The 14587-nt window shown below is 34.8% G+C and overlaps 1 protein-coding gene across 1 annotated transcript in view; it reads right to left on the minus strand.

Moving 5' to 3' along the window:
• Positions 1–14587, minus strand: part of THEMIS (thymocyte selection associated) — a 289446-nt gene that overhangs the window by 213951 nt on the left and 60908 nt on the right. The window contains 1 exon segment of the mRNA XM_049772621.1: positions 5043–5189. Within this exon segment, the coding sequence (XP_049628578.1) occupies positions 5043–5189 (147 nt within the window).

The following is a 14587-nucleotide window of genomic DNA, read 5'->3' on the forward strand; positions in this document are numbered from 1 at the left end:
TTGTTTGTTTGCTTTTTTGGTTTGATTTGGGACTGTTTGTTTTGGTTGTGCTCAGGGCTTACTTCTCAAGGATCACTGCTGATGGATTTAGGAGAATTTAGGTAGCCAGGATCCAACACTGATCACATGCAAGGCAAACTCTCTACTGGTTGTATTATCTCTCTGGTCCCCTTCATCCAGTTTTTTTAAAATACTTTTTTTCATATAACATATGTATATTTAAAAATAGTGTTGAAGAGTTTTACTGTGAATAGATATAGCTATCTTGGGAGATGATTCCCTATGGCATTTTTATATGCCTCTGGGAATGTAGGTGGATTTGTCTTTTGACTAATATAAAAATAGAAACTATCTCTCTCCTGAGAAAATTCCAGGACAATAGTTAACCTCCTCTCCCCAAAGGAAATTTTTTTGATTTCCCAGGATACTGGAGAGGCATTATGCTCTTCTTAAGAGCAAAAATAGACATTTACAGCTGTCTCTTACATACATGGGATTACATTTCTCTTCTGTACATTTACTGACCTGACTCTATATCACCATAGGCTTAGGGCCCAGAATCAATCAGTAAGGCATGAAGCTCATGCTGTCTGCTGTACCAAGACAAATAATAAATTTGCATTTGGTCTCTTTGCTCCATTGCTTACCTAATTAATGAATGTATGGTAAATCAGCCCACTGGCTACAATGCTATGTAGGAATTGTATGAAGACTTAATAAAAGCCATTTTTCTAATTGAAACAATTTAAGAAACAAGTTTAAGTTTGAAGCTTATCTGCAAAAAAGATTTAAACTCATTGGCAAGATGAATCAAATGTTTTATATATAGTAATTTTTCTAACATTCATTTTAAAATTCTTATTTCTTATTAAGTGTAGCAGCATTGATTATCTCTTTTTAACATTATTTTGTTGACCGCAAGTAACAAAAACAGAAAAGATGACAAATATCCAGGGATTTATGGATCCTCATTGTGACACTAACTTTGGTAAACTCTCTCTTGTTCTCTTATTAAGCAAAAATTGCCTCAGACTGTGGATTTGGAATCATACTATTTAGTTCTGCATAGGAACCATTACTGTAATACTATATTGAGCATTTGAAATGTAGTTGACTTAAAATTTTCCTGTTGAAAATTAAAATATGTGCAACTAGAAAATATTACAGATATAAAACATATTGATAATTTTCTAGATATCAGAAATGAAGGGATGGTATTTTAGATACATAATTTCCTAAAATACACAATTAAAATTATTATTACATATATACATTTTTAATATCTATCTATGCTAAGTAACCTCTCATATACTCTTCACTGTTGATCACCTCCTGTAGTTACACCCTGATGTAATATTCTTCCAAATACAAAACATTTAGTTGTGAGGATAAATGTGTTTTCTATATATGGATTTTCTCAGATAATTTTTCAAGGGAATACTATGAAGAGGACAGTGTACCATGATTAAAGTTTCCTCAAATAGCCATGAAAATGAACTTGGATGAGTATATAAAATATGCATCTTTATATTTTTCTACCTGAATATTAATATAGTTAGACTTAATACAACCACCTACAATGTGATTTTAGGCACAGTGACCTGTCTACATTTTAATCTATAAAATGTAAATTTAATTAATATTTTTATATACACAGCCTGTAGTCAGTTGTTTTTTTTTTTTTGGTAAAAGTATTTACAGCAGTGTCTGGCACATCATCAGAATTCTCATTTGGATGTGAAATATGGGAAGAATACAATGTAGATTAGTAGAAAATGTACTATCCCTAAACTCTACTATCACATTTCTTAGCTTCTTATCTACAGCAATACAATTTGTACACCATCAAAATTTTATATAGAAAGTATGATCCAGAAATTCAAACAAGGAAATTGTTCAGTCCAGACTTATAATTTTAACTCTGGTTTTATAGATGCAATCACAACTTTCCTTGAACATATGGTCCAGACACTTATGTAAATGCCATTTGGGTAAAAACCTGATCATCATAAAAATATATTGAAACACTTTCAGGATATTTCTTGTGCCTAAAGAAAAGACATTCATTATCCATGCTTCAAAATACTACAAAGTAGGAACAAATCTTTCCAAGAAGTAATCCAAAAATTTGGAGTTCATTCCATTCCAAACATTACATTGATTTACTAATCTATGGGGTTAGAGCAATCAACTACCAAATATAAGAATATATTTCTGTTGTTCTTGGCAAAAATTACATATTCTGTAAATCCTAAAAAAAAAAAAGCTCAATCAAGAGAAGGATCTTCTTTATAAAAGAACAATTTGCACTTTTAAAGTAGAGCATCTATTTTCTTAAAATTTGAAATGACTGCTTTCTATTTCAAACTTTAAGAAACATTTTAAAGCAAAGACAAATGTAAACATAACATTAATATAGAACACAATCAGTGCTCTATTTTGCAATTGAATTCCCTATTCACAATTTAGCCAATACTTTTACTTTACAATGTAAAAGTATCCTTGCCAAATCAAATACAAAGCTTTCCAATCTCAGGGCAAGAGTGATGGCACAGTGGTAGGGCATTTGCCTTGCACGCAGCTGACCCATATGGTCCCCAACCCAGGAGCAATTTCCGAGCACATAGCTGAGAGTAACCCCTGAGTGTCACAAGCTGAAGCACAAAATTAAAAAAAAAATGCCTTTCCATTCTCATTTTTTTTTAGGGGCCACACAGGACAGTGCTCAGGCTTTACTCCTGCTCTGTGCTCAGAAATTACTCAGGCTACAGAAAGTGGAGTTTATTGTTTCTTCTTTAAGATGCTTTTCATTATTTCAGAAAGTTATTTTAATATAATTATTTCATTTACTATGTAGTTTCATTATTTTGTGTCTTTAAATGTGCAGAAAAATAAATTCAATATAAGCAGAAAAAAAGAAATTATTCAGACTCAAAGGACCATATGGGGATATGAGGATAGAGCCCAGGTCAGCTGCATGCAAGGCAAACAACCTAACTGCTGTGCTATTTTTCTGCCCCAAAAACCTTCTATTCTTGACTACTGCTTGAACTTGCATTAACCAAATTTATGACACTATGTTTATTGGTGAAAGGTTAAGTAGAACTTCAGTAGCACATTTACACTTTCAACTATTCTATTAATTTGCCCTTTTCATGATCATAACTTTATATGATTATTACCTTTGTCTATATGTGTTTGAATTACCATGAAAAAATTTTGGACCTGAATTAATGTACTTCAATACAGATGTCAGGAAAAAAGAAAAGTACGACTGAAAAACTGTTTCTCCTTCATAAAAGCAAATTGTCAGAATTAATCTTTCCAAGCTCTGAAAATTAGCCAAAAAGACTGAAATAATCTAGGAAGCATTTATGTTAAAAAAAAAATGTTTGTCTTAGGAAGAATAGCAAGCTTGTGCTATTTTTCTATTCTTATATTCCCATACCCTTTAATTCCATAGTAGTGAACAGTAACCACCATAATGGCAAAACCAGCAGTTTGACTGTCACAGAAAGGTCAGCTTTCTTGAGAATATCATCTCAGAGATTTGTCATTATTTGATATATCTAATGACTCTCTAAAAACATTCTTTTCGTTATACTGACTTTATTTTCTGAGATTACTCAGTAGAAATAGACTTCACTTGTGGCCTTTGTTAAAAACAAATTGTATATCTATGGCTGCCTACAACAGAATATTAATAATTGAGGAAAACAATAGGCTAAAAATTGGGGAGTGTCTATATATTGAAATGCTCGTCCTAGATCTGTGCTCAGGAGGGAGCCCTCTCACTGCTTGGAAAACCATATGTGGTGCCAGAAATACAAACCAGGGTGGCTGTATACAAGGGCAATTCCTTACCTTCTATACCATCTCTGCATCCTTAGTCAAATTGAAAAAGGAAATTAAACTCCTCTCTCAAATACTGAAGATAGAGGAGGCAGAGAAAGGAACAGAGAAAGAGAGCAGGGACAGTAAGTGAGGAGGGCAGATACATTACTTAGAAATGGAGAGAAGACTATTCCAGATCCCACAGGCATTAACGAAGAGTGTTTGCCTTGCACGTTTGCAGCCACAAGATTGACCCCCAATGCCACCCATATTTACCCAAGCATCGTTATGGTAGTGATGTTATCGGAAACCCAGCGGCTGCAAGTGGAATGTGTGACATCTGGTGAGCGCAATTGAAGATTTGTAAACTCCTCAGCCAGGAGGAGACTTTGCACCATGTGCAAACACCACAGCAACCACTGGCAAGCATCATAACCGGAATGTAAAAGAGTATCAGAACTAAATCTGAAAACAGTTATGCACTCACCTCCAGCAGAGGGGTGCGAATTGTAACAGATTGTGTATTGCAAATTATTAGTCTATTTCAATGACCCAATAAGATAAAGAAGTTCTGCTTTAATAAACCAAACTTTACTTAAGAATGCATCTCTGCTGTTAACACATAGTTAGTAAGATTCAACTATATGTACCACGTTAATGCATACAAATGCAAAACAAAATATTTTTCATAAGTGGCTTGTTAGCCTTTTTTCTTACATTTATACGTTTTTTACATTTATACATTCACTGGCTTAGTGAAATAAGTCATGCAGAAAATACAAACACCTAAAGAGTTCAATTATTTGAAGAAAATTAAACAACTAAATGAATAAAAAAAACTTTAAAGCGAATTAGTGCTAATCAGATGCAATGCAGGAAAATGGTTGGTAAGTCAGGAAATGGGTTTATTTTATGAAAAAAATTGTATTTTAGCATTTTGGCCTAATTTTATTGAAGCTGACTGAAAATGATGCATAGCTACCATTTGTTGTAATATTATTTTACTTAAATGTTTTTAATTTAAAAGACATCTTTACCTTATATCCATCCTTTAAAGCCTTGACCTGCAGGAGCTTTCACATTTTTTTAATCCCCTGCTTTGGAATAAAAATAAAAAATACTGCTTCTTCATTATTTTCTCTTGTACACATGCATAAACTCAAAACAATAATTTTTAACAAATGATAAATATTTATAATATGCGGTACCTGGAAAATTCATAGGCAGTTCTAATAAATGAGAAGATTCACAACCACAAATTTCAGCTATTATTTTCTTAATTTTAAGACCAATACATTTGATAACTTCTCCAGTTGATAAAGAGCATAGATTTTCAACCATTTCATAAGCAGAACCTAAAATGAAAGAATAAAAAATATATATTTTCAACCATTTCATAAGCAGAACCTAAAATGAAAGAATAAAAAAATATTTTAAAAAGAATTAACCAATGAAAAGCAAGATAAGAACCAAAGGGTTAAATTTTTTTCCCTTAGTTTCATTAGCTACTAAACTAGAATTTAATCAAGCTTGACAAAATATGCAGCATGTACCAAGAGAAATGCTAGATTTTTTTTCACTTCAAAAGCTAAGAAAAATATAAACAATTGTTATGTCGGTATTATAAATCAAAATTTGGGCCAGGAAGAGGAGAGCACATAGGGTGCTTGCTTTGCCAATCTAAGTTCTGTCCCTGGTACTCCATATGGTCTCACCAAATTTCACCAGGCGTGATCCCTGAACAGAGCCAGGAGTACTCTAAGGTGTGCCCCAAATCAAAAGCAGACACAAATTGAAATTATGGTTTTCTGTGCACATTTAGCTCATTTTCTCAAGATATGTTAACTGGTCAGTCCTGCTAGGATTAACATTTTGTTTTATCTGTATCACAGAATTAGGTTCACATGAGCCAACGATGATCTAAAATTCAAGTAAGGTTCTGCTTCTAAAAGGAAGAAGGTCTGAACATCAGGACTTTATACTTAGCATATAATATCTACTTATGAATCCTGGTTATCTCCATCATTATAAATTAGATTTTGTTTTTTTGATTAATTTTTGACACAGATAACAACTTTCCATGTTTGTAGCAATATAGACAAACAATTTAGATAAAATTGAAAAGTTCAGTTTTAAAATTGTTTTATTACTTTATCTAAACACCATGGTTTACACAGCTGTTCATTAATACATTGTTTTCTGACATTCCATGTTCCAATGTCAGTGTAAAATTCTCTCATTCATTGTACCTGGATTTCTATCCTCCCCAAATCTGCCTCCATGGTAGGCACAAAGTAGTTTATATTGCATTTTTACAACTAAGTGTTAATGATTATTGGGAAAAAAATTGGGAAAAATATTCAGCAAAAAGATTTGTGAATATTATTATATCTTATAGTGGGTCATTAAGTTATTGTCTAAAGTCTTACTAAGCTGTGTGTTGCTAGTTGATCTTTGTATTATTGGTTTTGTTTGTTAACTTTAGGTGTCTTCTATGCTACTTTAAAGTCTAATTTAGCAAGTTCTTACAGGGGTGTCAGAATTGAAAATTTTGGAGGTGTTGCTTCAGGAATTTCAGATTCTATTGCTGACATGGAGGCATATGTGGGACTTGTCTGTGGCTGCCAGGGCTTCTAGAAGTATGGAAGGGATGGGAAAGGCTGCCTGCATTCATTAATTATGAGTTCTAAAAGCAAGTTCCAGCATACCTGAAGTTTTTCTGAATTAGGCATCTAACTGAAGTGGCACTAGTGGTGTATCAACAACAGAGATTTGTGGGTGCAACTGCCAAGGCTTCAACAATATGGGGGAACTTGGTCTGCTCCTCCTCCCAAGAGTTCCCCAGTTTTCAGAGAAAAAATTTATTTTAATTGCAAATGTCTCTCTCCTTCCAGACAAATCCCTCACCATGACGCTAAAGCTAGAATTTTCACCCATTTACTTTTATATATACTGATGGTAAGTAGAGCAGTAAAATAACTGCTGGTTATGATGGTAAGTGGGCAGTAAAATAACCAGAAAGAATATAATGAGAAATTAAAAGAAGAAAAACTGGAAAATATAACTCTAGCACAAATGATAAAAGATGTCTCTAGGATATTACTGCTTCACAATTAAAGAGTAAACTAAAGGCTGATGTAAATAAACATTACAAGTATGTGAAATTCTAATTATATCAATTATGTCATGCCTCTACCATGGTTATATCCCCTTTAATACTGTTTGATAACCAAAATTTTGTGACTTGTATGTAATACAGGGGTATATTTTGGCTTATTTCCTTTCTTATCTCACTTTTTTCTGCTGAACTTCCTTCTCAGAGAACCTTACATGATATTATAAACCACCAAATCCCAAACAATTTTACAACATTAATGGATATTATGAAAGTAAGTAAACCTGGCATCCAATCTATCTTCAAAGGACTCTGAGATTGTATCATCTCAATAAGAGAGCAGAGGATTCATTTAAATTAGAATACTTTTAAGGAATTTTAATAAAGGAATAAATTACTAGAAGCCTGCTCTAAGCAATATAAGAAAATTAATATCCTGACCTCTCTCTACTCCTTCCTTTGATCCTTTGCCAGAGCAACCCATTGGCTAAATTTAGCCAAAGTCAGTAGATAAGGAAGCTGCAGATACCCCCACAGAAGTCAGTCTTTCAGAGAATGGAGATAAAAATTCAATATAACCTATTGCTAATTATTTAATAAGGGCCATATTTGTTGACATGCCAGAATATCTCAAGCTTTGAGGACACACATCCACAGTTACCTCTTTTTCTAATACTTTTATTCCCTTAATTACACTTGTGTTCATGTATTTTCATTAAGTCCAACCAGTACTTCCTACTGTCTAAAAATTTTGGGGGACAAATGGGTTATTAAAAGATAATAATAAATCCAGTGACATTTTTTCCAATGAACTCATAATTATTTATTATGATTCTAATAGTGTTTAATTAAATTTAAACATTTAAAATCTTCAATATTTAATTTAATTTAATTTTAAGGTTTATAAGAAAATATATGCTGTTACTTTTTGCATAACTACAATACATAAAACTGATTTCTTTGTGCATTAAAACAAATTAAAAAAAAGAAACTTATTCTGCACTGTGGTTGGGGCAAATATAAAACACATATTTTCTCCCATTTACCAAAATAATTATTGGTAGTTAATAAACAAAAAGCAGAAAATTGCATTAAGTTATAAAAAAAATACGGGTTATTGTGGGAGCCTATGGGAGACATTTTAATTTCACAATTACATTAGAAAGAGACAAATGAACGTTTACTGAGGGAATTGACAGCTAAGCTGAGTTTCATAAATCATGTAATAATACTGGGCTATAATAAAAGATGAAATTTTACTTCTGATGCATTTTGGACAGAACTAGAAGGTGTTTTGTAAACAAATATGTCAGAGGGAAAAGGGCAATAACATAATCTAATATACAGTATGAAAAGAGAATCTAAAGGCACTTCAGCTGTAGTACTATTAATGAATTACCAGTATTACAGTACAACAAAGGCTAGCATTAACACAGTTATAGACCATGTTACCAGAACAATAATAAACAACTTTTTGGTTTCCCTTTATTGGGATATACCCAGCAGTATTCAGAGCTTATTCCTAGCTTTGGACTCAGGGATCAGTCCTGGAAGGTTCTGGGGATCACATGTGGTGCCAGGGATCAAACCCTGGTCAGCAATATGCAAAGCAAGTGTCTTATATGTTGTATTATCACTACAGCCCATTAATATATATTTGATTTTTATTAATATATATTTTTCTTTTTTTCAACACCTTGATTACAAACATGATAGTACTTTGGTTTCAATCATACAAAGAACACACCCCCTTCACCAGTGCAGCATTCCCAGCACCAATGCCCCCTATTTTCCTCTTCTCCACCCACTGCCTGCATTCGAGACATACTTCTCCTACTTCTCCTACTAACATTGTCGTGGTAGTTGTTAGTGTAGTTATTTTTCTAACTGCACTCGCCACGTGTAGTATATGAAAAAGTTTCCATAATTATCTTTGGAATTGTCGTATATAAAAATATTTCCTTGGGATTGTTCTGTGACTATTGCCCAACCTACACTTTCCAGGTGGGGGCGCTGTGGATTTGGCAATAAATAGCTTGATGGACAGGGGAGAGGGGTCCTTTTGCGAAAGCTGTTTGCAAGCTGCAAGAGAATTCTCTCACTCTCTCACTCTCTTTGCCCAATCTTTTACACCCTATCCTTCCTGTCTGTGTGGATTATTATTTGCTGCGGATAAATATTACCAAGGTCTCCCCCCAAAAGGGGACAAGGAAATGGGAATTTCTCATTCTGGGGACTGTTCTTGGATTCACAAATATCCAACAAAGGATTTAACAGCACAGATACGTTACAACCCCTCTTTGTGGTAAGCCTCATATTGTGAGCAGGTAGCTTTTGGCTCTCATCTCTGGTGTTTATAACAATAATGTATTTTATTTTTCTTAAAACCCATATATCAGTGAGATTATTTTGTGTCTCTCTCTTTTACTCTGGATTACAAAGGATTATTTTACTCAGCATAACGGTTTCTATGTACATCCATGTATAGGAAAATTTCATGACTTCATCTCTCCTGAAAGCTGCATAATATTCCATTGTATATATGTACCACAGTTTCTTTAGCCATTCATCTATTGAAGGGCATCTCGGTTTTTCCAGGGTCTGGCTATTGTAAATAGCACTGCAATGAATATAGGTGTGAGGAAAGGATTTTTGTATTGTGTTTTTGTGTTTCCATTAATATATATTTAAAAAGAAATATTACAAATGATTTAGATAAGCAGAGGAAATAGTATTTACAAGACACTGATATCTGAAAGAGCCTAGTATATTCTATATTATGTTTTTTATATCCAAAACAATATGAGAGAGGAAATGGTGGAAAAGAACACTCATATCATGCAATGTTTTTATGAAACTGCCAATAAGCAAACAATACAATAAAATTTTGAAGCAATTTTAAATGCAAACAATCTACATTTTCCGTTTTAGTGTCCAGAATCTAATACTAATTAAATGAAAGGTCATATAAATGTGTATCTATTTATATGTGTGTATATGTATGTATGTATAATATATGTGCATATAATGTATATGTGTATATGGGCTTGCCATCTAAAATGTGGTCTACTACATCATATGGAAGCTTATTAGAATCTTGGTAGTCTCCATTCCTGCTATATCAGAACATGCATTCCTAACAAGATCCCCAGATGATTCAGTACATTAGGGTTTAGAAGCCTGGTTTTAGGCAACAAATGTATAACACTAAATATATATTTGTTTTGAGACTGCTGCAAAGTAACCAAAAAATGAATATTATGACTCGTAGAGATAGCATGAAGTATCATTGAGGTAGATAAACAATGTAAAAAGAGATAGTTGAGGGGAAGGGTTTCAAGTAGGAATGTGATGTGAAAATATGAAAAAAATAATGCAATTTAATACATCTAATTTCAACTTAACCTGACCTAATTTTAATGTAACATCTAATTTTAGATGTGATAGATATTACTCTATCAACTCTTTGAATGGCATTTTTCTTTCAAAGATTTGTTTAAAATTACAAATTTTAGATTATATCTCAATTCACAAAGAGAATATAGAAATTTACAAGAAGAAAAAAATTTTTTTATATTTTATTTAGAGAGGCTTTCCATTTCCCTCATACATTCTCATTATTAGGACAGTTCAGAATGTAGTTATTTCTCTAACTAAAATCATTACTCTTTGTGGTGAGCTTCCTGAGGTGACCTGGAACTTCCAGCTCTTTTCTCTTTTGTGTCTGAAAATTATTATTGCAAGAATGTCTTTCATTTTTCTTAAAACCCATAGATGAGTGAGACCATTCTGTGTTTCTCTCTCTCTCTTTCTCTCTCTCTCTCTAACTTATTTCATTTAGCATAATAGATTCCATGTACATCCATGTATAGGAAAATTTCATGACTTCATCTCTCCTGACAGCTGCATAATATTCCATTGTGTATATGTACCACAGTTTCTTTAGCCATTCGTTTGTTGAAGGGCATCTTAGTTGCTTCCAGAGTCTTGCTATATTGCAATGAATATAGGTGTAAGGAAAGGATTTTCGTATTGTATTTTTGTGTTCCTAGGGTATATTCCTAGGAGTGAAATAGCTGGATTGTATGGGAGCTCGATTTCCAGTTTTTGGAGGAACCTCCATATTGCTTTCCATAAAGGTTGAACTAGACGGCATTCCCACCAGCAGTGGATAAGAGTTCCTTTCTCTCCACATCCCTGCCAACACTGTTTATTCGCATTCTTTGTGATGTGTGCCATTCTCTGTGGTGTGAGGTGGTACCTCATAGTTGTTTTGATTTGCATCTCCCTGATGATTAGTGATGTGGAGCACTTTTTCATGTGTCTTGGCCATTTGTATTTCTTCTTTGTCAAAGTGTCTGTCCATTTCTTCTCCCCATTTCTTGATGAGATTAGATGTTTTTTCCTTGTAAATTTCTGTCAGTGCCTTATATATTTTGGAGATTAGCCCCTTATCTGATGGGTATTGGGTGAATAGTTTCTCCCACTCAGTGGGTGGCTCTTGTATCCTGGGCACTATTTCCTTTGAGATGCAGAAGCTTCTCAGCTTAATATATTCCCATCTGTTAATCTCTGCTTTCACTTGCTTGGAGAGTGCAGTTTCCTCCTTGAATATGCCTGTAGTCTCAATGTCCTGGAGTGTTTTGCCTATGTGTTGTTCTATATATCTTATGGTTTCAGGTCTGATATCAAGGTCTTTAATCCATTTGGATTTTACCTTTGTACATGATGTTAGCTGAGGGTCTAAGTTCAATTTTTCGCAAGTGGCTAGCCAGTTGTGCCAACACCACTTGTTGAAGAGGCTTTCTTTACTCTATTTAGGATTTCTTGCTCCTTTATCAAAAATTAAGTGACTGTATGTCTGGTGAACAGTTTCTGAGTATTCAAGCCTATACCACTGATCTGAGGGCCTGTCCTTATTCCAATACCATGCTGTTTTGATAACTATTGCTTTGTAGTAAATTTAAAGTTGGGGAAAGTAATTCCTCCCATATTCTTTTTCCCAATGATTGCTTTAGCTATTCTAGGCTGTTTATTGTTCCAAACGAATTTCAAAAGTGCCTGATCCACTTCTTTGAAGAATGTCATGGGAATCTTTAGAGAGACCGCATTAAATCTGTATAATGCCTTGGGGAGTATTGCCATTTTGATGATGTTAATCCTGCCAATCCATGAGCAGGGTATGTGTTTCCATTTTTGCGTGACCTCTCTTATTTCTTGGAGCAGAGGTTTATAGTTTTCTTTGTATAGGTCCTTCACATTTTTAGTCAAGTTGATTCCAATATATTTGAGTTTGTGTGGCACTATCTGATATTACTATAGCCACTCCAGCTTTTTTATGGGTGTTGTTGCTTGGATAATTTTTCTCCAGCCTTTTATTTTGAGTCTATGTTTGTTCTGACTATTCAGGTGCGTTTCGTGTAAGCAGCAGAAGGTTGGACTGAGTTTTTTGATCCATTTAGCCACTCTGTGTCTCTAAACTGGTGCATTTTAGTTCATTGACATTGAAAGAAAGAATTGTCCTGGAATTTAATGTCATCTTTATATCAAAATTTGGTGTGTCTTTTGGTTATTCTTGTCTTAAATTAGGTCTTTCAGTTTTTCTCTTAAGACTGGTTTTGAGTCTGTAAAGTTTCTCAGCTGTTGTTTGTCTGTGAAACCATGTATTCTTCTGTCAAACCGGAAAGTGAGTTTTGCTGGGTACAGTATTCTAGGTGAAGCATTCATTTCATTCAGTCTTGTCACAATATCCCACCACTGCTTTCTGGCATTGAGTGTTTCTGGTGACAGGTCTGCTGTAAATCTCAAGGATGCTCCCTTGAATGTAATTTCCCTTTTTGATCTTGCTGTTTTCAGAATTCTGTCTCTATCTGTGGGCTTCGTCATTGTGACTAGGATGTGTCTTGGGATATTTTTTGGGGGGGTCTCCTTTGGTTGGTACTCTTCAAGCATGCAGGATTTGATCACATATATTCTTTAGCTCTGGAAATTCTCTTTAATGTTCTTGACCATTGATTCTTCCTGGAAATTTTCTTCCTGGGTCTCTGGGACTCCAATGATTCTTAAGTTGTTTCTGTTGATCTTATCATAGACTTCTATTTTCATCTGTTCCCATTCTTTGACTAATTTTTCCACTGTCTGTTCATTTGCTTTAAGTTTCTTTTTTTTCCAATCTCTCCCGATGTATGGAGTTGTTATTTATCTCATCTTCCACAGCACCAAGTCTATTCTCAGCTTCTGATACCCTGTCCCAGAGCTTATACATTTTGTCATTCACTTCATTTACTGAGTTTTTTAGGCCTGTTAGTAGACATGTTATTTCAGTTTGCAGTTTTTTGATTTATGTCTTCATATTTTCTTGGTTATTATTAGTGTTCTGTTCAACTCAATCCATGGTTTCTTTGAGTTCATTGAGCATCTTCCATATTGCTTGTCTAACGTCCTTATCTGAGAGTTTGATTAGTTGGTTGGTCATTATCTGGTCATCAGAATTGTCATTTGCATTCTCTATGTCTGATGCTGGCCTGCGTTGTTTCCCCATTGTCACACTTGTATTGTGGGTTTTTCTATGTGTTGCAGTGATATTCATTGGCTAAATGATGTAGGCAACCACACTCCTCTGGCTCCACCCTTTCTGGATGGGTCGACTTGCCTCCAAGGGAGGGAAGTCTTCCATAGATGAAGCCTCACACAGGATCAAATCTTAGGCCCGAGCACGCAGCAGAGAAGACAGTCTGGAGAGAAATGCTGGGCTTCAATGATCCAGCACATTTCTTAGTGTGATTTTTTTTTCTTGTTGTGATGATGTTCTTTCCGCGTAGCGAAGTGGAACCTCTTTTAGGCCCACTCACAAGCGGTTCACGCGACAGGACAGTAGACAGACACACACAGGCAGCACTCACAATTTTTCACAGTCAGGCCCCACTAGGCAGGCATAGTTTCATAGATTTTCCCAGCCTGATGTCACAAACAGGGGACCTGGCTTCTAGCTTATAGCTTATATAAACTGGCTTATAGCCAGTTTTCACATTATGGAGCAGTTCCTTGGCGTTCCTGCCCTAGAATTGGCCTCTGGGAGAGCGAGTTTTCTGGAGCCACTTTTCGGCCCACTCCCAAGAGGTTCACGCGACAGGACAGTAGACAGACACACACAGGCAGCACTCACATTTTTTCACAGTTGGGCCCCACTGGGCAGGCGTAGTTTCATGGATTTTCCCAGCCTGAAGTCACAAACAGGGGACCTGGCTTCTGCAAAGTACTGCTTATAGCTGGTTTTCATGTTATGGAGCAGTTCCTTGGCGTTCCTGCCCTAGAATGGGCCTCTGGGAGAGCGAGTTTTCTGGAGCCTCTTTTCGGCCCACTCCCAAGAAGTTCACGAGACAGGACAGTAGACAGACACACACATGCAGCACTCACAATTTTTCACAGTCGGGCCCAACTGGGCAGGTGTAGTTTCGTAGAAGAAGAGAAATTTTCATACCTTTCATTCTATACAAAAAAGAAATCTGACTCTTCAAGTCTCTTTCCAAGGATGGCTCTTTTTAAAAAAAAAATAAAATAAAATCACTTTATTTCCCAACTATAAAAGGACAGGAAAAATCATATAAATGCCATTTCTAAGTGCTTCTTTTAAATTTT

This window comes from Suncus etruscus, chromosome 4, assembly GCF_024139225.1.
Source record: "Suncus etruscus isolate mSunEtr1 chromosome 4, mSunEtr1.pri.cur, whole genome shotgun sequence".
Classification (NCBI taxonomy): domain Eukaryota; kingdom Metazoa; phylum Chordata; class Mammalia; order Eulipotyphla; family Soricidae; genus Suncus; species Suncus etruscus.